This window comes from Sus scrofa, chromosome 1, assembly GCF_000003025.6.
Source record: "Sus scrofa isolate TJ Tabasco breed Duroc chromosome 1, Sscrofa11.1, whole genome shotgun sequence".
NCBI lineage: Eukaryota > Metazoa > Chordata > Mammalia > Artiodactyla > Suidae > Sus > Sus scrofa.
In genome coordinates, this window is record NC_010443.5 from 19,690,925 (window position 1) to 19,714,608 (window position 23,684).

Here is a 23,684-nt window from a genome sequence, read left to right on the forward strand (position 1 = left end):
AAACTTTTCCATATTTCTCTTTCCATACCACACATCCAAACCATCATTTAAGGCTTGTCAGCTCCACCTCCAAAAATATTTCAAATCTGATGACTGCTTCCAATATTCACTGATAAAAATCAAAGTACAATCCACTCTCTTATGTGGACCACTACAGAACTTCTTAAACTGGTTTCTCTGCCTCCACTTTCTGCCTAACAGACCATTCTCCACATAGCAATCAAAAGGATATCTAAAGTATAATCAAGAATAATTGAAATCATGCGTAAAACCTATTGATGGCAAGAATCCAAATTTTTGCCGTAGCCAGGAGAGCCTACATGATCTAACCCCCTACTCCTCTTCCAGATGTTTCTGCCACGCTACCCTTCTCTCTGCCCCTAATTTTAAGCTTGTGCCCTGCACATTCTCTTACCAGGACTTGGCATTTCTTTGCTGCTGCTTCTGTCTGCAGTTCTTCCCACTCCTCCTTGGCTTAGTGGCCTCATCCCCTTCAGTCATGTTTCCAGTCATGTCAGCCTCCTCTTGGCAGGCTGTATCTGGAAATACCTTATTGTATCTGTGTATATTGTGTGTCTCCCTCAATAGACAGTTCATTGAAATTAAATAGTTTCTAGTATTCCCTGTTGTCTAACCCCCACCTTATCAGCACCTGGATTAGTACCTGCCACGGTAGATACCAACTGACTGATGAACAGAGCATTTAATATGGGTGGTTTGTTTGTTCTGATTTGTTTTAAGATGCTTTTAAACTTACAATTGTTATGTACCTTCTAGACCTACTATTGTACACAGATTCTTAATTAAAGCAACAATAGAAGAAAGAATGCAAGCAATGTTGAAAACTGCTGAGAGAAGGTAAGTAACAATGCACTTCAAGTCGATGGCAGTTTTCCTGCTCATATAAGGTCATCTAAGTATGTGGAACTTCTTCATTTGGGTGATCACTTTGTCAACCAAAAGGTGTAAGCACAAGTTTCTTTTAAAAGCAAGGTATGACATTTTACTTACCCAGAATTTCCAGTTAATGCTCTAAACATTGTTTGTTTGATTTAATTTATTAATTGTGATTGTAATGTATAAAAATATTTAAACTATCCTCCTATTAAAGAAACTTCATTTCAGAGCTAGTTAAATCACTCGTGTCTTTTGGGGGAAAAAAACTACCCTACATTTCTTTGCCACACTGGATTACTTTTACGTGACATTGATCTTTATGTCCAGCCTAAAAGCCTTAGTCTGATTACCTGTAACACAAAACTGATAGTGCTGCTTTATACATCACACCTGTTAGTCATGTGGATAGGATGGTCTGGACTTAAAAGTAGGCTGGTAATTGTGCTATTAATTTCGAAGGCAGAACAGAAGCAGAGAGACAAGAAAGGCTTTAATTTTAAAAGCTTAAGTTCAAAATCATAAAACTTCCTAATATTTATTCCTAATTTATTTTCCTTAAAGTCGTTTCAAAACATAAACTAACGTCTTACTGATTCCTTGTGAGATAGGAATTATTGGAAGATACACTCAGAAGAAATGATTGATTACCTTAGAAGGGATTGTTTCCACAGAGGTACTTTTCAGAGCAAAGAGGCCATCGAAAATCAGGAATTGTCTTCCATTGGTGGTCTCTGGGCAAGAAAAAGGCTACCACAAGAGCTTTTTGCCTCAAACACGAAGGCTTTTTCTTGGTGGTATTTCCATATGTAACAGAATTTATTGATTATATTTAAGATGCCTCAATAAAGTAACAGTTAAAAGAGCTGTTAAATTTTTCTTGAAACAAATTCACTTTGGATGCTAAGAAGGTAAATTGCAAGGTGAGAGCCTTAGAAATAGTTGGTGGGGGTGGAGGGTGTTTCTTTTTTTATTAATTGTGCAAAGAAAAACATTTTATGGCAGAGTTTGAAAATGATAATACAGACGTCTTCACTAATTTTTTTTTTTTTTTTGCTATTTCTTGGGCCGCTCTCACGGCATATGGAGGTTCCCAGGCTAGGGGTCGAATCGGAGCTGTAGGCACCGGCCTACGCCAGAGCCACAGCAACGCAGAATCCGAGCCACGTCTGCAACCTACACCACAGGTCACGGCAACGCCGGATTGTTAACCCACTGAGCAAGGGCAGGGACCGAACCCTCAACCTCATGGTTCCTAGTCGGGTTCGTTAACCACTGCGCCACGACGGGAACCCCGTCTTCACTAATTTTAACAGGCTGTGATAACAATCCTACTTTCTTCTGGGAGTTTCTTATAACTCAATTACAAAAACTTAGGAACAAATATGTTGTTATATTATTATAACACCAAACAATACATAAAGACAAATATAGTGATTTATCCTTGGGGTTTCTTTCTGATACTGCTCACTTGGAAAATCCTGCAGTCACACCAACCCATCGGCAAAGCATTCAGAGGCCTCCGTCTTGACCGTGGCTGATCTGGCAGACCTATTTACCAAAGAAACTGAGGACCTTGAATGAAGTACATTTGATCCAATCCATGGACTTCAATGTATTTTAAAACTTCCATAGTTTATAGAATAAAGTTATAAGTAAAATAATCCAGTAGATGTCAGTAAACACTGTTCTTAGTTGAATGAATTTCTTTTTTAGTTGTATAGTATTGTAGTAGTTATTGAGTCCTTTTCAATATACTGTTTCCAAAATATTTATAAAGATTTTTAATTTTACACTCTTAATAAAATAGTTATTTTTGTTCTAAAGGTTATCTCTGAGGAAATTAAGAGAGGTGAGGTATACTTTTCTTTGGTAAGATAAGTCTTACAAAGAGTTGGAATAAGAGAGTAATAAGTAAACTAGTCTAGTTTTATATTACCTGGTATATTCAACCAACATAGATCTCATTTTTGGAAGAGCTTTCAGTACCTTTACCACATGATTCACCAGTATCTTGTTAGTAATAATTTTAAAGATGGTGAATTATATTAACTCCTAGTTCTTTGAGTAAGTATAGACTATAAGTCCATAAATAGTAACTTTAGAGTAATGCAACTCCTAACAATAAGAAAATATTAGGCAATTATTTCTTTTCTCTGTATCTTGCTACTAAAAATCAAAACACTGAACACTTTAAGTATTTCTATTATGTGTTAAGTATTGTCATTATAAGCAGTTAACTTTAGCTTTTTTAAGTGTTAATGTTTACTTACCTTAAAATTATCTAAACTGCTTTCTCTTCTTTTAATTTGTCTTACTGTTAAGTATTTTCATGTTTTAAGATGATGTATCTGTAAATATTGTAATTTTGTTTCTTATATCATAGGAATATAGCAAGGGTTTTTTTTAACATTATTATACTGATGTCTTTGGGTTTTTTCATTTCCCATGTTCTTGTGTAATTAGACTTTTAACCACTATCTAAACTTATGATAGAGTTTGTTATTTCATTCCACTAGTACATCCCTCAAGGACTAGTATTTGATCTTTGGAATAAGAGAATGTCATATTCAAATAAGCAAATAATTGAAAGTGATAAAACCTAGTGTTTCTTCTTCTGTGAAGAATTAGTGGACATTGAAATTGGTGAATAAGGCGTAGCTTGTTGTATCCTAGCTGCTTTATGTACTACAAATGTTTTGATTTGTTTTCTTTGAGCCTTCAGAATTTTAAATGACCCTCAGGATTCATTAGCTCCTACTTAGTTGCCCAGAAAACTGTAATAAAAATATTCCCTGGATCACATTTGTCCAAGAGGCTTTGGTGCTTAGTTAAGGTGCATTTTCATATTCTGGTTTATAGAGTGACATAATTCAGCTGAAGAAAACACACACACGTTTTTGGTGCTTATTCTTCAGTTGAAGGAAGATATGCATTGATTCTTTTATATGAAATTAAACAGAACTGTTATTTTTGTAGCTCTTTACATATTACAAAGAGCTTTCCTATACATTCACATGTTTAATTTACCTAACAGTCCTATGAAATTGATATAATTAGTATCATTCCTGTGTTAAAGGTAGAGAGCTGAGATTCAGAAATGAGAAATGTGCCTATAGCACATGGCAAGTAAACAGTGGAGCCTGGGTCTCCTGACTCCCAAAATCTCATGTTCTTTCTCTAAATAGTATCGTATACTGAGATTCAGAAGGCCCATGGTTATAATTTAATAATGAACATATTTCAGTATTTCTTTCTGTTTCCTCACATTCCTTTTTGTGCTGAAGTTTAGGGAAAACAATTTGATATGCTTCAATTTTATAAAAAAAGAAATATAAAAAAATGTGTATAAATATATCTACCTGTATTAGAGAAAAATTGCTCTTATTTATTTCTGTAAAATATTATCAAATAAATATTTTAGTGGCAATTAAAATTTGGGGATTTAATTTCTGAGCCATAGAACATACTGTGTGGTTATTTGTTGATGTTTTGGTCTCTCAACAAAAGATATCAAAAATGTTTGTACTACAGAATTCCATATTTTATAAACATTTATTATTTCTCCAAAATAATGGTGGCAATTCTCACAAATAATTGTTTAAAACAAATTTAAATCTAGCCCCTACATCTTTTTGGCTACAAGCAAAGAACTTTGTTTCCTTCTTCCATCATTTTATATTCTCTGAAGTATCATTGTACTTATAAGTGGTTGTTCTTAAGTAAGTGCTTTACTAATGAACCAGTGCAGAAAAATGAGGTAATTCAAGTGCTTAGAGAGCCAAAATGTGTTTGGATCTGGTGATGCATCTCTGTTAAATGAAGGGGAGCTTGTTAGGACTGAAAAAACTTATGTATCAACAGTGTGAAATACATACACCTAATTCTTTGGTCTTTTGCTTCAAACCCAGGTAGCTTTACTATTTTATTTCAGCTTCAGCTTTTCTGTTTGTATGTGATCTTAGCGAAGTGCCCATGTTTTAGGCATAGAGTATTAGGGATTAGCCCTTTCATATCATATTAATAACAAACTGAAAATATTAGATGTGATGCATATAACCATGAATATTTTACAAATAATTATCAAACATAACAATTGTTTTCAAAATATTTCGGAATTGTATTTAGCAATGCAAGATTAATCATCAGTTCAAGCTACCCTCTTAGTGGACAGAACAAGAAGTGATGTCTTTTAAATCTGCTTTTACTTACTAGTTCTCCCAAGATTTAGTGTCCTTGAGTTCTTTACATTTATTAAACTGCTGGATTACTGTTGAGAAATACAAACATCACCTATACCTCAAGCTTACATAAGCTAAATAAAAAAACTTCCATTTTTTTAGAATTTAAACAAAATGCCACAATAATATACCATTTCATAATTTCTAACTTTATGCCATTTCATAATTTCCAGCTGGCATAGCAATATAAAAATGAACTTTATTAAAATGGTACAGTTCAAGCAAAGTCTGCCTACTCTGATAAAGAAAATCTAATCTTTTTATTTTTTGTGTTTTTAGGGCCACACCCATGGCATATGGAGGTTCACGGGCTAGGGGTCAAATCAGAGCTGTAGCTGCTGGCCTACACCACAGGCACAGCAACATGGGATCTGAGCTGCATCATACCTCACAGTAATGCCAAATCCTTAACCCACTAAGCAAGGCCAGGCATTGAACCCGTGTCCTCATAGATGCTAGTCAGATTCGTTTCCACTGAGCCATGATGGGAACTCCCAAGAAGACCTGATCTTCAGTATTGCGTCTTCAAGTTGGATCAATCAACTCTATATTTTATAAAATTTTTAAAAATTTCCGTGTGTCTGTTACATTGTGAAGCTCACATAAACACTGTCACATGTAAGCCTTGAATATAAACCACTTGCAAGCTTTCCTATAGAGGAAGGTGAAGTGAGTAATTGACAATCCAAAGGAAGTTCAGGTCTCACAAGTATGTGGTGTTGCCTCCAAATTCTAGAACAGACAGTATCACATGAAGAAAAACAGCAGGAGAACTTGGCCAGGACCAATGCTGGCATTTCCAGCTTTCCCTCGACTTCAGTCAGCCTTTCAGAATCATGCATACCTTATCTTTGACAGTCCCTTGGGCCCCATTCCTTTATTTAATGTCAGTGACTCAAGACTGATTTCGTTCATTAAAACTGATTTTGTTATATTGAAACTAATTCCTTTGTACACGGCTCCTGCTTTTTCTTTGCAAAATAGAAATAAAGTTTTACAACCATTATCTGTGTAATGAGTCTTTATACAGACAACTATTGTCATTAAATTATTCAGTAACTTTTTCTTTCTGCCTTTCAGATACTCCATCCCTTCAGCCTTTTCTTAGAGAGCTTCCTCTCCAAACCCTTTGGTATCTTTGTCTTCTAGTAAACCTGCTCTTACGGTTCCACATCCTTGATAGGGCCTATTCAAGGAACCGTTTTCAGCAAGCACGTTTTCAACACACGAGATCTTTTCAAATCTGTGATTTGTATGCCTCAGAATTCTGATCACTGATCCAGTGCCTTACAGAGCAAATATTTGTGCCCAGATTTCCTTAGAAACTACTTCCTCCTCACTATTAATAAAGTGGAGTATATCTACAGAGATTGCCTGTGTTCATTTTCTCTCAAGACCATTTAGTGTGTATTTGCCATGTCCCTAATTCTGTGCTCAGAATTATAAAGGCACATCATGTCCCTTCATGTCCCGGCTACCCAATCAAATGAGTGCCGTACCCAGTTATTTTTTCTAGACTCTTTGTAAAAATGTCCCTTGACAAAGATGAAAGCATTACTGCTTGTTGACCACACTGAATGTATTTTCCTTTGGCTGTCACAGTGTTTTCTTTGGTAAGTGCAAACCTGTATTTTAAAAGCGAATATTTTAGTTCCTGATTTTGCTTTATTGCACTAGAATGTTTATGAGTGATTAGATATTAAACTCTTAAAAGCATCATTGTGGAATATTGTTTAATTAAAACTTCAGCAGTGCTTTTCACTTTTTAAGTCCCTAATTGATAATTAGGTTTTTGCTTATCTTCTGCTGGTGACCATTTCTTCCGCGCACTCACATTCAACTTCCCAGAGAATTGCCTACCAGCATGATACAGTACAAGTAAAGACATTATATAGCACTTCAACTACCTGTTGAGTTGGTAACGATGACTCAATTAAGCAGACAACTAATTGATTCCGTGAGTTGTTTTTAAGGGGGAATTGCATTTGCTCCTGATTCTTCCATATGCATACAGAAAAAGATTAGTTAAGTTTCCTACCTAAATGGCTTTGGTCTTCCAAGCATCAGTGTAAAGATCTTTACTGAGTAAACTACTTTTTAACTCTCTCTTCCTTCCTTCCTATTTGTCCTTTCCTCCTTGGTTTTGAACCTATATGTCTAGGTACTGGGAAAGTAGTTTATCCATCATGGCGTAAAAGGGTGCTTGAGACCCCCACCCAAAATTTCCTCACCTGGAGTCAGTGGGCTCAGTTGAACCTCAGAGGGTTAGCCCCCCCAAAGTGTACAGTATGCGGTTCCTTGGAAAGAGTTCTGAAGCAGCCCAAACTGACAAAGGTACAACTCTTATAAACAAAAATTCTTTAGAATCCTCAACAATTTTTTTTATTTTTTTTGTTTTTATTATAGTTGATTTACAACATTGTCAATTTCTGCTGTACAGCAAAGTAACCCAGTTATACACTCTCTTTTTCACATTATCCTCTATCTATCATGTTCCACCACAAATGATGAGCTATACAGCAGGATCTCATTGCTTATCCACTCCAAAAGAATCCTCAATAATGTTAATGTACATAAAGGTCCCGAGATCACGAAGTTTGAGAACAAACTACAATAGCCTGTTTTTATTTTATTTATTTATTTTTGTCTTTTTAGGGCTGCACCTGCGGCATATGGAAGTTCCCAGGTAAGGGGTCAAATCAGAGCTACAGCTGCCAGCCAACACCACAGCCACAGCAACATGGGATCTGAGCCACCTCTGAAGCTACACCACAGCTCATGGCAACACCGGATCCTTAACCCACTGAGTGAAGTCAGGGATCAAACCCATATCCTCATGGGTACTCGTCAGGTTCCTTAACTGCTGAGCCATAACGGGGAACTCCAGTCGCCTATTTTTAAATGACCTTCAATGTCTCCTCATCAAGAACAAGGCAGAGAAGGGGCAAAACTTTTCTAACCAAGCTTATGGTAAATTGCCATGTGCACAATTTTATTGATCATGGCCAAACCTCTACTGAAGAAAAATCTACCCGCACAGTGGCCCCAGTGTGTGCGAGCTTGGTAGATGGTAGCACATGGAGTTTCATTTCATGTTGCATCTTACACTTTGTTTTAAAGAAATTGAATGGTTGAGGTTGCATCTAGCAGCTGATTTTAAACACTGCCTTCATGTGACTATAAACAGTGATGTTTTGTGACTACTCTGTGACCACAGAGATAATTGTCACCTGTGATGGTCCCTCTTATGGGTCATTTTGTCTAGGCTGTAGTCCCGGTTATCCAATCAAATACTGTGTTGCTGTGAAATTGTTTTGTAGAGATGATTAAAGTGTCATAATCAGCCAATTTTAAGGGAGATTATTCCAGATGACCTGGGAGGCTTTATTTAATCAGTTAAAGGCTGTTGAAGCAAAAGTGAAACTTCCAGAAGAAATTCCAACTTAGGACAGCAGGTTCAGCTCATACCTGAGAGTTCCAGCCTGCCTTTCCTAGTGGCCTGACCTATGGAGCTCAGACTTGCCTAACTAGCCTCCACCATCCCATAAGTCAATGCCTTTCAGTAAATCTTTCAATATATTATCTCCTACTGGTTTTGTTTCTCTGGTGGAAACCTGACTCATATACTACCCTTGCAGAAGCAAATGGGTGATAATGGTTTATGCTACCACCTTTTTAAATAGCATTGTAATATTTCTTAAAAACATACCGAAAGGTTTTTAGTCCTGACCTAAACATTTAAAGAGTAAGGTTTCACTCCCCCCCACCAAAAAAAGATAGTTTATGAGTATTATTGGTCCATTGGTGTTCTCTGATGTGGATGTGCACATTTCAAGAATAGGCAAGGAGATCCATTACGATGTGGAAAAAAGATATTGGAAGTTGGATGGAGTGGGGGATAACTTATAAAAAAAGAAATCAAGCTTCCCCTTATTTAATATGCAGATCACCACCAACACCCTTAGTCCCATCCATTTACGTGGCAGTCATGCATCTCATATGTAAGTGAATGCGGGAGCTACTCATGATCAAGCATGGAAGGTTGGCGAAGAATTTCTTTCTTGTGTCAGGACATGAGCGCAGAGGAGCTGGTCCCTGAATGCAGAGGAGGAGGGGCCTGCCTATAGTATCCGACTTAGCCATGAGAAAGAAAGGAATTTTTGAATGCAAAATGAGTTCCAAAGAAGATAGTGAAATTGTTTCAGAAAGATTTTAAGTACCAGTGAACTTTAAAGCTCTTTAAAATCCTGTAGTTAAGTCACTTTGGTATTTTCCATTTTAGATTTTTTTTTTTCACCTAAAACACATGGTGTTAAGATCGAGACACTCTTTAGCCTAGTGAATCATAAATACTAAAAAAAGAAAGAAAAAAAAAAGCAGCCTGCTATTTCCTTTTCTAAAAAAGTTAGCATACATAGAAAATGCAACTATTCCTTTTTTAAAATGCATCAAGGAATTCAGTAACATCAGTTGAAAAGGCATCGGTTTTCATTGGGTGTGCAGAAAATAGTTGTAGAATTTAATTGGTTGTAATAACTGATAAACGTGGTTCACACTGGAGCAGGGCTGAATGGGTTACTGAAACATCTGCAAACTTCCTGCCCATTGAAGAGACCCGTCTAAAGAACACTGAGAAATTTAACACTTTTCACATAACTGCTATTCCTGTGTGTTTCATATTTAATAGTAAGAAAGGCTGTTTGATTCCATTATGTGATTGTGATATTGGGAATTAATTGTTACGCTATTATCCTTCTAAGATTTATTTAAAATTGACTAAAGCTCTTTGGTTTTTTTGGACTTCTGTGACTCTGACTGCCAAGATAAGTGGTGCCTCTGCCCTGAAATCACTGCTTGGACAGCCAGCAGATCCCAGATATAAAGGGAGAGTGCAATCAATTGAGGAGACTACCATTCAGGATAATACACGATAGTATATCTCTCACACTAGACAAAAATCCTGTGTTGTTTTCCCTTTCAGTTGGAGGCAAATTGGACCTTAGAAAACACTGATATTCAACAATAAAAAGACAGATAATCCAATTTGTAAATGGGCAAGTTTTTTTTAAGTTTTATTGAAATATAGTTGATTTATAATATTGTGACAATTTCTGCTGTACAACAAAGTGGTTCAGTTATACATACACACATATCTGTTCTTTCTCAGATTCTTTTCCCATGTAGATTATCACAGAATATTGGGTAGAGTTCCCTGTGCTATACAGCAGTCCCCAGTGGCCAGCCATTCCATATACCACAGCGAGCACATGCCAGTCCTAAATCCTCAGTCCCTCCGTCTGCCCTCCCTATCCCCGGCAAAGGATTTTTTTTTAAGAGAAATATTTTTATTTCACAATGAAGACATCAAAAGCTTGAAAAATCCAGAAGTTCTATGTAATTTCTTCAAAAAATATGTGTATTTCATACTGCCATTACCATATCACTAAACATGTGTGCCCTCAAATATGATTATCAAGTAGTCCGTACAAATAGTAGTCATTTTAACCTCAAGGGTTTTTTCCCAGCTTTAATGAGGAATAACTGACATATCATTGTATATACTTGAGGTATACAGTGTGATGATTTGAGCTACATATACATTGTGAAATAATTACGAAGATTAGGTAATTAACACACCATCACCTCACATAATTAACTCTTTGTATGTGTTTGGTAAAAAAGTTTAAGATCCAGTCTCAGCAAGTTTCAGAATACAACACTGTATTACTAACTATAGTCATCGTATTGTATATCCTCATAACAAAGTTTGTACACGTTGACCCCTCTGAGAAAGATACACAAGTGGCCAATAAGCATACAAAAAGATGACCAACAGCATTAGCCACCAGGGAAATGTAAATCAAGACCTTGAAGGGGTTGGGGGAGGGAGAAGATGAATGAATAAGCAGAACACAGAGGATTTTTAGGGCAGGGAAACAATTCTGTGTGCTAACCACAAAGGGAGAGACGTGTTATTATACATTGTCAAAACCTGCAGAGTCTACAACACAAAGAGTAAACCCTAATGTAAACTATGGACTTTGGGTGATAAGGATGTGACCAAAATATGTTCAGCAATTCTAATAAATTATAAATTTACCATTTTGAGATGCTCCCTGATTATGCAGCAGGTTAAGGATCCAGCATTGTCACTGATTGTGGCTTGAGTCACTGCTGTGGCTCAGAGTCCTGCATGCTGCAGGTGCGGCCAAAAAACAATTTACCACTTTGATGTATGATATTCATACTGGGTGAGTTGGGGCAGGGGGGAGGTGGGTGGGAGGTTTATGGGAACACTGTACTTTCTGCTCAATTTTGCTGTGAACCTAAAATGGCTCAAAAGAAAAAAAAAACTGTGGAAAAAAAAATACTCACACACACAATGAAATACCGTTTCACTTGCGCTAGGATGACTATAATCAAAAGACAGACAATAACAAGTTTGGGCAAGGAAATGGAAAATTGGAAAACTCTTCCACTGCTGGTGGGAATGTTAACATGTACAGCCACTTTGGAAAACAGTTTGTCCATTTCTTAAAAACTAAAACATGCACTTACCAGCTATGCCACTCCTACATGTCTACTAGAAAGGAAAGAAAATATATATCCATACAAAGACTTGCATATAAATAATTTGGCAGTTCTGTAAATTGTTAAACATAGAGTTACCCCATGACCCAGAAATTCCACTCCTAGGCATATTAGAGAGCTAGAGCTGCTATAACAAAATACCACACACTGGGCAGCTTAAACAACAGAAATTTATTTCCCAAAGTTCTGGAGGCAAGAAGTTGAAGATCAAGGTGTCCTCAATGGTCTCTCCTCTGCATGCAGGCATCCCTGATATCTCTCTTCTTAGAAGGACACGAGTCATATGGAAATAGGACCCCACCCTAAAACTTGTTTTTCATCAGCATTATTTACAATACACAAAAGTGGAAATCAGGAATTCCCTTCGTGGCGCAGTGGTTAACAAATCCAACTAGGAACCATGAGGTTGCAGGTTCAATCCCTGGCCTTGCTCAGTGGGTTAGGGATCTGGCGTTGCCGTGAGCTGTGGTGTAGGTTGCAGACACGGCTCGCATCCCCTGTTGCTGTGGCTCTGGTTTAGGCCGGTGGCTACAGCTCCGATTAGACCCCTAGCCTGGGAACCTCCATATGCCACAGGAGCAGACCTAGAAAAGGCAAAAAGACAAAAAAAAAAAAAAGTGGAAACCACACAAACGTCTATCAAATGACAAATGGATAAATAAAATATGTCATATTCTTAAAACAGGAAATTATTTGGACACAATGAGAAATAAAACATGCTACAAAAGGGTGAATCTTGAAAATGAGCTAAGTAAAAGAAACCAGCAGTAAAATACTATATGCTTCTATTTATATGAAATGTCTAGAACAGTCAAATCTACAGAGTCAAAAAGTACATCCGTGGTTGCTAAGGTCTAGGAGGATGCTGGGGTGTGTGGAGTGACTGCTAATGGGTATGAGGTTTCTTTCTGGGATGATGAAAAAGTTTTAAACTTATATTGTAGTTATAGTTGCACAATTCTGTGAGGGTACCAAAAAAAATTGAATTGTACACTTTATATGGCTGGGTTTTATGGTATGTGAATTATATCTTAATAAAAATGTTTTAAAATATTTTTTAACACAGCACAAGGTTGAGTTTTTTTAAGTCATTTGGCATGCACAAGCTTTGGCAGAGCCTATTCTAGATTAAAATGAGACAGATGGTCTTCAAAATATCAGGCACACATTGCTGAGGATATTGTACTGGGGGCCTGTGAATCTCAATGGTATGCGGCAGCCACAGTTAAAATGTGCGTGTGTAGCATCTGGGATTGCTGGCTGTAATTGACACTCAACTGAGCAGATAGCCATGGGACTGGAATGTCTCAACGATGCATAAAGTTCTTAGACATGAAACAAAGGTGACTATTATCTTTCAAAGATTCATTAACCCTCATGATGTTCTTACATAAAGCCCTAATCTGGCACACTCATCAGTATCTGATTAAAATTCAAATGGTCTTCCAAATCAGCTAATGATTATAAATCATGTAACCTGAAAGTGGTGTCTTCTCCTCTTCCTAAAAGTACAGTATAGTTGTCAATCTTCCTTTGACATTGAAATACTGTGTTGAACAATCAAACTGTAAGACTCAGTTAAAGGAATGCAATTGTGATATGAGCAGTGGAATAAGCTATGGAGGACAGTGTGGGTCAGAGAATCTCAACCTCAGCATTAGGGACATTTTGGGCCAGGTAACCCAGGGGATTGTCCTGTGCATCAGATGACATTTATTAGTACAGTTGGACTCTACTCATTAGATGCTAGCAGCATACCCCACACCCCAAATTATGACAACCGAAATTGTTTCCAGACATTGCCAAATATCTCTGGGTTGGGGGGCAAAATTGAGAACCACTGGCATAAGTGGAGAAAGACTTAATCATTTTCCACCTAGCAAAGGGAATATTCCATGTATTTAACTTTTGGCTCACTAATTTGAAATATTCAGAATATTATGTAATAAGTGGTTTCATTGATATTACAAGTTTAGGTAACCATATTCTTTGCCAAGTTCATCTGGAAGATTGTCATATTTTGCTCTAAAATTTGAATCCAATTCTGAAATGCCAGCATGAAGCCACAGAAAAAATTCTATTTGTATCCTAATAAAAGACTGCCCTTGGACACCCTTGGACACTTATAAATGGAAATATTTCAGAGGAATTGAAATGTAACTGTATAATCAATTTTGCTGTGCAGTAAAAAATTTGCTATCCACCGACAGAGAATTTGCCAATATACTCGATGTCTTTATCATTATGAACACCAAGTCAGCACGGTAGAACTCACCTTTGTTGTCCTTCTAGCCTGTCAATTAAGTCATCTAAGAAAGAAGGATATAATCATGGAAGTTTTGATACATTGTACTGCAAGTGTTTTCAATGTGAATTTACTGCATTCTGAAACCATGATGAGGATGGCATCTGCCCACACATTTGTACATATCATAACATTAATATAATATCATTCTGTGACATTAGATTTCCCACTAAAAATTCTTCGCCTGTCTCAAGAGGCCTTTAAGAAGACCTGTGCCTCTGCCTTTAAGAAGTTAGCTTTGGAGAAGTTCCCGTCATGGAGCAGTGGTTAATGAATCTGACTAGGAACCATGAGGTTTCGGGTTCGGTCCCTGGCCTTGCTCGGTGGGTTGAGGATCCGGTGTTGCCGTGAGCTGTGGTGTGGGTTGCAGAAGCAGCTCGGATCCCGCGTTGCTGTGGCTGTGGCGTAGGCCGGTGGCTGCAGCTTTGATTCGACCCCTAGCCTGGGAACCTCCATATGCCACGGGAGCAGCCCTAGAAAAGGCAAAAAGACAAAAAAAAAAAGTTAGTTTTGGAGTTCCCTGTTGACTCAGCATGTTAAGAATCTAGCATTGTCACTGCTGGGGCTCTGGTCCAGGTCACTACTGTGATGAAAGTTCAGTCCCTGGCCTGAGAATTTTCATATGCTGTGGGTGCAGCCAAAAAAAAAAAAAAAAAAAAAAAGAAAGAAAAGAAAAAAGAAGAAGAAACAAGGGTTAAATGATTCCTAACTTTCTTTCCTTCTTTCTTTCCTTCCTCCCTAACAACCCCACACATATTTTGCCATTCTTCTACAAGGAACCATGGACAAGTCTGCCTTGCCTAGGAGCATAATGGGGGCCTTTACCAAGAACCTTCCCCAGAGTTCAAGTGGTATTAGCTATAGATGTTCACTAAAGGAATATAAGCTTGGAGAAGAAAAGTCTTCTCCTGAAACTCTAAAAAAATAAAAAGGATCTTGTTAATTGGAAGTTTTATTAACTAATGGTATAAGAATAAGCCTACTGGCTGTTTTCTGTATCTCAGTAAATGGAATTCCATCTTTCCTTTGTTCAAGCCAAGAACGTTGAAGTCATCCTAATATCTTTTTCTTCTCTCATCCTTCACATCTAATCCATCAATGTACCCTCAAAATACATCTGAACTCCAACAACTCTTCACCTCTCCAGCTGCCACCTAGCTCCTGCCATAGTCACTCTTAACTGGGTTGTGTGTCAGCCTCCTACAGCCTTTTCCCAACATGGTCACTGATGTAATACTTTTAAGATATATAGCAGAAAATATCCCAATTCTGTAAAACTCTCTCATGGCTACTGACCTGTCTCAGAGAGAAACCTAAACTTCCTGAAGGCTGGAAGGGCCCAGTTGATCTGAGCACCTTCCACCCCTCTTCCGTCATCACCCACACTCCCCCTCCATCCCTCTGTTCCATCCTAAGGGTACTTCTGTTGCCTGGAACATGTCAAACATGCTTTCTCAGGGCCTTTGAAATGGCCATTCCCTCTGTCTACAACGGTTTTCCCTCAGGTACTCGCATGACCCACTGTCTCATTCCCTCTGAGCCTCTGCTTCAGTGTCAGCTTATCAGTGAGGTCAATTTGCAAATCCTACACAAAGAGCTACTAAAGAATAAAGAGATATTCCATGTTCATGAATAGGAAGATACAATATTGTCAAGATGCCAGTTTTTTCCAACTAGATCTATAGATTCAATGCAGTACCAATCTAAATTCCAGAAAGCTATTATATGGATGTTGACAAACCTATTCACTTAACTGGTATTTCCTCTGATGGTCTCCTTCAGTCTCCCTTGGTGACAAAATTTATGGATTTTATGGGGACTTTCTGTAGTATGTCTTTCCCAGATTCCTATTAAGGAAGTTTGTCTAAAGATACTCCTCCTACCAGACAATATCCTCAGTTTAGGTCAACTATGAAGCAACTTAATTTCATCATCAATAGATTTCTTACGTTAAAGATAAATCAAGAAGTTAACCAAGAAGAAAGGTGCAAATGCCAGTCTTTTTTTTTTTTTTTAACCCACAGTAGGATTAGGTCTACCAGGAGTTCAATATCCTGATTTGTCTTATTTTTTGGATAGGAATGTCCTATATCATTCGTCCACAAACTATAGCACTACAACCTGAATCAAAATCCCCTGGAGGGCTTGTTAAGACACAGAATTCTGGGCCTTGCCCCCAGAGTTTCTGATGCAATAAGTTTGGAAGTGGCCCAATAATTTCTAACAAGTTCCAAATGATGCTGATCCTGCTGGTACATGGACTGCACTTTGCAGTGCCTGGTGTGCCTCCTTTTTAATTACGAAGATCTTAGGTTGGTCAGAAATGTGATGTGTCAACTTTCCAGTGCTCTATGATGTTATATGATATTGAAATATAAAGACAAACTTCAAGGATTTCCCTTGTGGCACACTGGGTTAAGTATCTGGCATTGTCACTGCAGGGACTCTGGAGCCTGCTGCGGCTCGGGTTCTCTGCCTGGCCCAGGAACTTCCACGTGCTGCAGAAACGCCACTGTCCCACCCCCCAAAAAAGAAAGATAAACTTCATTTTGTCTGCTATCCATGTAAAAGGATCAATGCATTGATCTTTCACATCCACTGAAATAAGTACCACTTCAAAATGTCTGAGGAGTCAGCTTAAACAGGGTGTAAAAAGTCCAGAAAGGGACTGTCATATGCCTCCAGGCATATGACAGTCCAAATACATTTGCCATTTTAAGTGCAGGCTTCTCTGGAGAAACACTGAGTGACTGTTAGTCTACTGATGTCAGAAAACCAGAATATGAATTCACATCCAACAAAGACGAAAAAGGATGACACTGAGTCTTTAAATGTGGTTGAAAACTAGCTGTGCTGCTATAATTATGTATAAAGATTTCTCTTAAGATTAGCAGCTAAATAACGCACACTACCAGTAGATTATGTTTTGACCTGCAGCACTGAGTGTTAAACAGAAATCAATGAACTCATCATCTGGGGAGTTCCCATTGTGGCTCAGTGGGTTAAGAACCTGACATAGCATCTGTGAGGATTCAGATTCGATCCCTGGCCTTGCTCGGTGGATTAAGGATCTGGCCTTGCTGCAAGCTGTGGTGTAGGTTGCAGATACGGCTCGGATCTGGAGTTGCTATGACTGTGGCAGAGACTGGCAGCTACAGCTCCGATTTGACCCCTCGCCTGGGAACCTCCATATGCCGCAGGTGTGGCCCTAAAAAGTAAAACAAAAATTAAAAATAAAAATGGAAAGAAAAAAAAAAAGAAAAATCATCATCTATCCCAAAGATTTGATTCAGGTAGAAATTCCCAGAAGTTTTTGTTGTTATTGTTATTGTTGTTAATGTTGCTGTTTTTTCAAAGAACTCCCCACTTCATTAATGTGGGTTTATTTGAAGTACATAAACTTGGGGAGTTTTCCTCCTTGGATGTATATTCTGTACTGAAAGGATAGCACACTCCATTCTCTCCTTAGCTGGTAAAAGCTACCGATTTAATAACTGAAACCATGGCAATCTGTAAAATTCCAGAACTGTTATGGTCAACCAGTTACACACATTACAAATTTTTAAACCCCCTCCAAGTCAGTTACTGGCTTAGAAAATTGGTAACAGACATATTTATTGTCTATATATAAATCAATTAAAGTAAACATCATCTTATTGGTTAAAAGTTAAAATTAATTTATGAAAAAGAAAGGGAAGGGAAGAGATTTATCCTTTTTAAAAAATATCTATTGTGGAGTTCCTATCATGGCTCAGTGGTTAACAAATCTGACTAGCAATCATGAGGACACAGGTTCTATTCCTGGCCTTATTCAGTCGGGTAAGGGTCTGACATTGCTGTGAGCTGTGGTGTAGGTTGCAGACGCAGCTCAGATCCTGTGTTGCTGTGGCTGTGGTGCAGGCCAGAAGCTACAGCTCTGATCTGACCCCTAGCCTGGGAACCTCCATATGCCACAGGTGCAGCCCTAAAAATAAAAAAAATTTTAAAAAATCTATGGTGACAAGCACCTTTCAGATGTTATAATTACTTGGAAGCCCTCTTTTCGATAAACAGCTTAGAAAATTCTGTTCTCTGGATAAGAATTCCTATTCCTTTGAAAGAACCTGATCATTTAGTGATTTCTGTAGCTGTTCAGAAATATCAAACACTTCTAAGAATGACATTATATATTGACAACTGCTTCCCAGGCACTGCCTGGAAGAAAATATCTATTTTCTGGTTGCAGCATAATATTTAAAACAAAATAATCAGGCAGCTAATGGAAAATGTAACTGTAATACAAAGTAGATACTAAGAAGATACTTGGATTATTGTTAAAACTTAATATCTAATGCTGAATCAAAAATTACTTCAAGGTTTAATAACTTTAAAAATGAGAATAATTTCTTTGTATCTCTCATGATTTCTATGGGTCAGGAGTTTGGCCATCAGTCTCACGACATTGGGTTCTGTCGACCACAGTTGCAGTCACATTAAAGTTTGGCTGGTATGTACTCTGTATTTAATATTTGACATGTAATCATTTACTCTCTGCTTTATCCCACTAAGATTTAGGCTTCATTCAGGATTTTTCTGTAGGGTAATTTTTCGTATTTCATTTCCAATATTTGGAACAATATTTGACAGATCATCTTCACTAAATATTTGTTTGATGAATGATGTTTTGTTTGGAAATTCTTCCCCACTAAAAAACAACATTTTTTTACAACTTGATCAAATTTTTAAGGAAAAGGATGATGTTGCATGAAATAAATAGGAGGAACATTGTTATTGAAGATAAATACAAATTATTATGATGCAAGATTTCCAATTTTCTCCTAAAAACTCTGATAAGTCATTGTAGATATTTATATTGGTCCCCAAAATAATATTTCAAGAAATCAGCTGTGAGTGATTGTTTTATAGCAAGCTTTTAAAAATATACATTGCAGAGTTCCCATTGTGGCTCATTGGGTTAAGAACCCAACAGTATGGGTTCGATCCCTGGCCTCATTCAGAAGGTTAAGGATCTGGTGTTGCTGTGAGCTGTGGTGTAGGTCACAGATGCAGCTCAGGTCACAGATGTGGCTTGGATCCAACATTGCTGTGGCTGTGGGATAGGCTAGCAGCTGCAGCTCCCATTCCACCCTCGGCCCAGGAACTTCCATATGTCACAGGTTCAGCCCTAGAAAAAAAGGAAAAATAATAAATAAATAAATAAATAAATAAGAATATATTTTGTAATTATTTAGACTGCTTAGGCAGTACCTCCTTCTTCAGCTTCTGACTGAATTTACTAAACAATAAACTAGAGGGGTGAAGTTTACAAAACAAGACTCTTCTAAAACAGCTGCATTAGTTCCCTCTGAGTCTGTACTTCTGGTGGTTTTTTATTGTTTGTTTTTTAAGAACTCAGTAATGGAATCAGAGCAAATGGCTTGATTTCAAACCCAAGCTCTTAGATTTCTCAGCTATGTAATACTAAACAAGGTTTTGGACTTAAGTCTTTCCTCATGGGTAAAAATAAAGATAACAATGTTACTTAATTTTATGGATGGAATTGTGTCCCCCTCAAAATTCATAACCCCCAGGACCTCAGAATGTGACTGTATTTGGAGCTGGGGTCCAAGGTAACTAAGGTTCAATGAGGTCGTGTGTGCTGGTTGTAATTAAGGATGACCAGTGTCCGTGAAAGAAGAGGCGGTTGGGACACAGACATATAACTGTGCACAGAAGGGAGACCAGGAGGAGACACAGGATGGAGATGCGTCTATAAGATAAGGAGAGAGACCTCTGAAGAGATCAACCCCGCTGACACCTTTATCTTGAACTTCTAGTCTCCAAAACATGAGAGATTGAAATTGTACTGTTTAAGTTAGCCAGTCTGATCATAAACTCAGAGTCTTGAAACAATAGAAATGGATCCTTTCCTGGTCTGGAAGCTGGAAGTTAGAACATAGTTTTCCTGGGGTGGAGTCAAGGTGCCCTCGCTCTGGAAGCTCTGGGAGGACATCCCCTCCTTGTCCCTTCCAGCTTCTGGGGCTGCTGGCCTTCCTTGGCTTGGGGCTGCAACACTCCAAGTTCTGCCTTTGTGATCACTTGCTCTTACCTCCTCTGTGGGTGTCAACCTCCCTGGTCCTCTCCTTTATATTGACGCGTGTGACTGCATTCAGGGTCTGCCAGGTTAATGAAGATAATCTCCCCTTGTCATGACCTTCACTTAGTCACTTTTAAAAAGACCCTTTTTGGAGTTCCCACTGTGGCTCAGTGGGTTAAGAATCCAACATAGTGTTTGTGAGGATGCTGGTTCCATCCCTGGCCTCCATCAGGGGGTTAAGGATCCAGTGTTGCAGCATGCTGTGGTGTAGGTCGAAGACACAGCTTCCATCCAGTGTTGCTGTGGCTGTGGTGTAGGCTGGCAGCTGTAGCTCTGATAGGACCCATAGCCTGGGAATTTCCATATGCTACAGGCATAGCCATAAAAAAGGAAAAAAAAAGGAATTTTTTTCCATATAAGGTACCATTTATAGATTCCAGGAATTAGGACCTGACATCACAGTGAGCCATTACTCAGCCTAAGAGGGGGAAGCGTTCAGACACTCACTGGGTGAATACAAGTTGCCTTTCCATGCCCCTTACATCAGCAGTGCTTAGTGAACAAGAGGCTCAGTGTACTTGCTCATGTTAAGATCAGGGAGAAATGAAGAGTGGAAAAAAGAACACCGAGACTTAAAAACCCTGAGTATTTCTATAATGATTTCAATTTTGAATTTTAGCTTCCTATTTTATTTTATTTTATTTTATTTTATTGGCTGGGACCATGGCAGAGCAGGGATCAAACCCACAACATAGCAGTGACAACTCCAGATCCTTCACCTCTAGGCCACAAGGGAACACCTAGCTTTCTATTTCAACATTTTAGAATTTATATTTTGGAACAGAAATAAGTAATTTGAATATAGGAATAGGACATAGATCCAGCCAACAGGTATCGGCAGTCTTTGTCTTGTGCCCCATCTTGCTGTTCACTGCAGCACCCTGCACCCCGAAAATCTTGCTCTCCCCCCTCCATCTCCCCTCCCACCTCAGGTGGCACAGAATTATCTGTGGTTGTGTGTTAGATCAGCTAATGTTTGTGTGGGAAAAACAGTCTTGACCTCTGAACTGCTGGTGGCAAAGGGGCCAGAAAAGTAGAGGCAACCCCGAGAGTCTCCTTTAACCCTTTTCTGCCACCTGTGGCCTCTTCCCTGGAATCGGAAACCACAAGGTGTCCCCACGTTCCCATTTGCCCAGTGCACAAGTGCTGCACCTTTGCCCCCTGCAATGCAGCCTGAAATGAACCCTCTGCCACTTTCAAAATGAGGTCAGAGGTTGCTGACTTCTGTGCTGCCAATAATATCTGATAATAATAATGCCTCCAATTTAGTTTTTTATTAAAAAAAAAAGAGCACTTTGGTGTAGATTCTCTCCCCCAGATACTGGAAATACGAAAGTAGATGAGCTGCCTTTTCAGCCCTTAGGCATCATTTCATCCTGGCTAATTACAACTCATTCGAGCCTAAAAACTCAGGGAGGAAGGCGACAGAGCTATTACTCTGCTCATTCTTCAAGTAAGGAAGATAAGTGCTAAACGCATATTTTTGAAAGAAAGAAAGGAAGGAAGGAAGGAAGAGAGAGAGAGAAAGGTAACCTTGTGACCTTTATACAGACATAAAAATGAACACGCATTAAAGATTTTCATCTAACTCTTTCACTGAGGGAACAGGCAGATATTACAGCCGGTTCACAAAAGAAGTCAACAACAAATTTGTTTGGAGTAAAGGAGAGTTGAAGCGAATTGTAAATGGAAGCAAAACTTGTTCCCCTTCCCTCGCAATGGGGGCAGAGGGAGATGGAAGTCGTAAAACTTCAATAAAACTCATACCAGGCAGGACAGAATTTGTATGCCTATTACTTGCAACACACAGAGTTGTAAAATGGCTCCCATGAGATCAAAAAAATAATAATTCGATGTAAAGACAATGTACACAGGGTTTCCCAAATAGGGCCTGCGTGTGACTCTTCGACTCCCTGGCACACAGTCAGTCCTGCTTTGTCTTTCAGTGCTCACTGGAGCAGCACCCCACTGAAGATGGGGAGAGCATAAGAGGGGTCAAAGATGCCAAAATGTGAACTCAAAATAGGGCTTCAACAGACTTGTGGTTGCCAAGGGGGAGGGGGACGGACTGGGATGGACTGGGAGTTTGCGGTTAGTAGATACAAACTATTACATTTGGAATGGACAACACAGACGTCCTACTGCACAGCACAGGGAACTCTATCCAGTCTCTTGGGATAGAATATGATGGAGGATAGTACACGAAAGGGAATGTGTGTGTATATGGCTGGGCCACTGTGCTGCAACGCAGAAATTGGCACAACACTGTAAATCAACTATACTCTAATAAAAACTTTTAAAAATAAAAATAAAAAATAAACACTAAAAAATGGAGCTTAAGTCTAGGACCTGGGATGGTCATCACCATGGGGAAGAAAATAGCCTAGAATAATAAAACTATAGCAGTTTAAGAAAGTATGGTAGCCCATGGTTCTGAATATTCCAAACTAGAAAAAAATAGAAAAGCACCACAGTCTCAATCATATGTTTGTGTCTTAAATTTTATTTATTTGATGCTTTAGATTTGCTGGGCTTAAAAAAAAAAAAAAGGACATTAACAAAGAGATGATGGTGTCAACAAATTTGCCTACCACCAAAGACCTAAAAAAGGTGGCAATTCAAAAAGAGACATCATCATTTCAGTGTAGACTCTCAGAAATCTAGGACATCATCAAACCTTGGTCCCTTTGGGGCTTTTCAGTTAGAAAGAATGCTGTGACTTTTTTTTTTTTAAGTTGTCTTTATTCTCCAAGCCTTCTAAATTCTTATTCATAAGCTAAATGACTTTAAAAATGACTTGATCTTTGCACCAGATAGCAAGATGCTGCCTTCTTACAGGAGGCTTTATTGTGTATTCTGGTTTTTGTTTTGTTTTTGTTGTAATTTTTATGTTTGTTTTAAAAAAAAACCTTTCATTTCTTTTTCAAGGGTCTTTTTCAGCTTAAAGGTGTTTTGCATAAGTAAACATAGTGAGGGTTATTCAGTAATAAACGTCCTTCAGGAATAAATGTGAAGACCTCTCCAATTAAGGTCCAAAGCAAGGAAAGGTAAAAAATGAAGACAGTAATGAAACAAGAAGATGGGACTACAGGCGAGAGCCCTGAGGGATTTGTCTTAAATTATCATCACACAATAAGAGGAGGAGAGGTGAACTAATCTGTCAACAAGATGAAAGAATAAACCACTCATACAAAGAAATGCTTTGTAACTTTATGAAAGCATTGCCAGACATTTTTATGATTCAAATTACTCATGTGGATAAAGAATAAGTAAAAAAGATTATCACAAAAGATTTTGACACCATCTATTTAGCAACAATTTCCCAATAATACATCATGAGTAATCTTTCAATTCCCTGTATCCTACCGAGTGTAGGCCCTGCTTCCTGACAACTAGCCACTTAACAAGTTACTAAAGCCAGCAGGAAGCAGCAGCCAGAAGATGCTGCTTGTCAAAGCTACCTTTCTAAAAATACTTTGATCACGTCATTTCCCTACTTAAAAACTTTTGCAACCTC

The 23,684-nt window shown here is 38.2% G+C and overlaps 1 protein-coding gene across 5 annotated transcripts in view; it reads left to right on the forward strand.

The window, feature by feature from the left end:
• The window catches only part of SHPRH (SNF2 histone linker PHD RING helicase), an 84,530-nt gene extending 78,010 nt beyond the window's left edge, over positions 1 to 6,520 (forward strand). For 3 of the 5 annotated variants that reach the window (XM_013992509.2, XM_013992508.2, XM_013992510.2), the window contains 2 exons: positions 778 to 858; positions 2,382 to 6,141. In XM_013992509.2, the coding sequence (XP_013847963.1) occupies positions 778 to 858; positions 2,382 to 2,478 (178 nt within the window). In that variant the 3' untranslated portion in view covers positions 2,479 to 6,141. Of the gene's footprint in view, positions 1 to 777; positions 859 to 2,381; positions 6,142 to 6,215 lie in introns of those variants that run through there. The other 2 variants (XM_021087080.1, XM_001924790.5) reach the window with 2 other exon arrangements.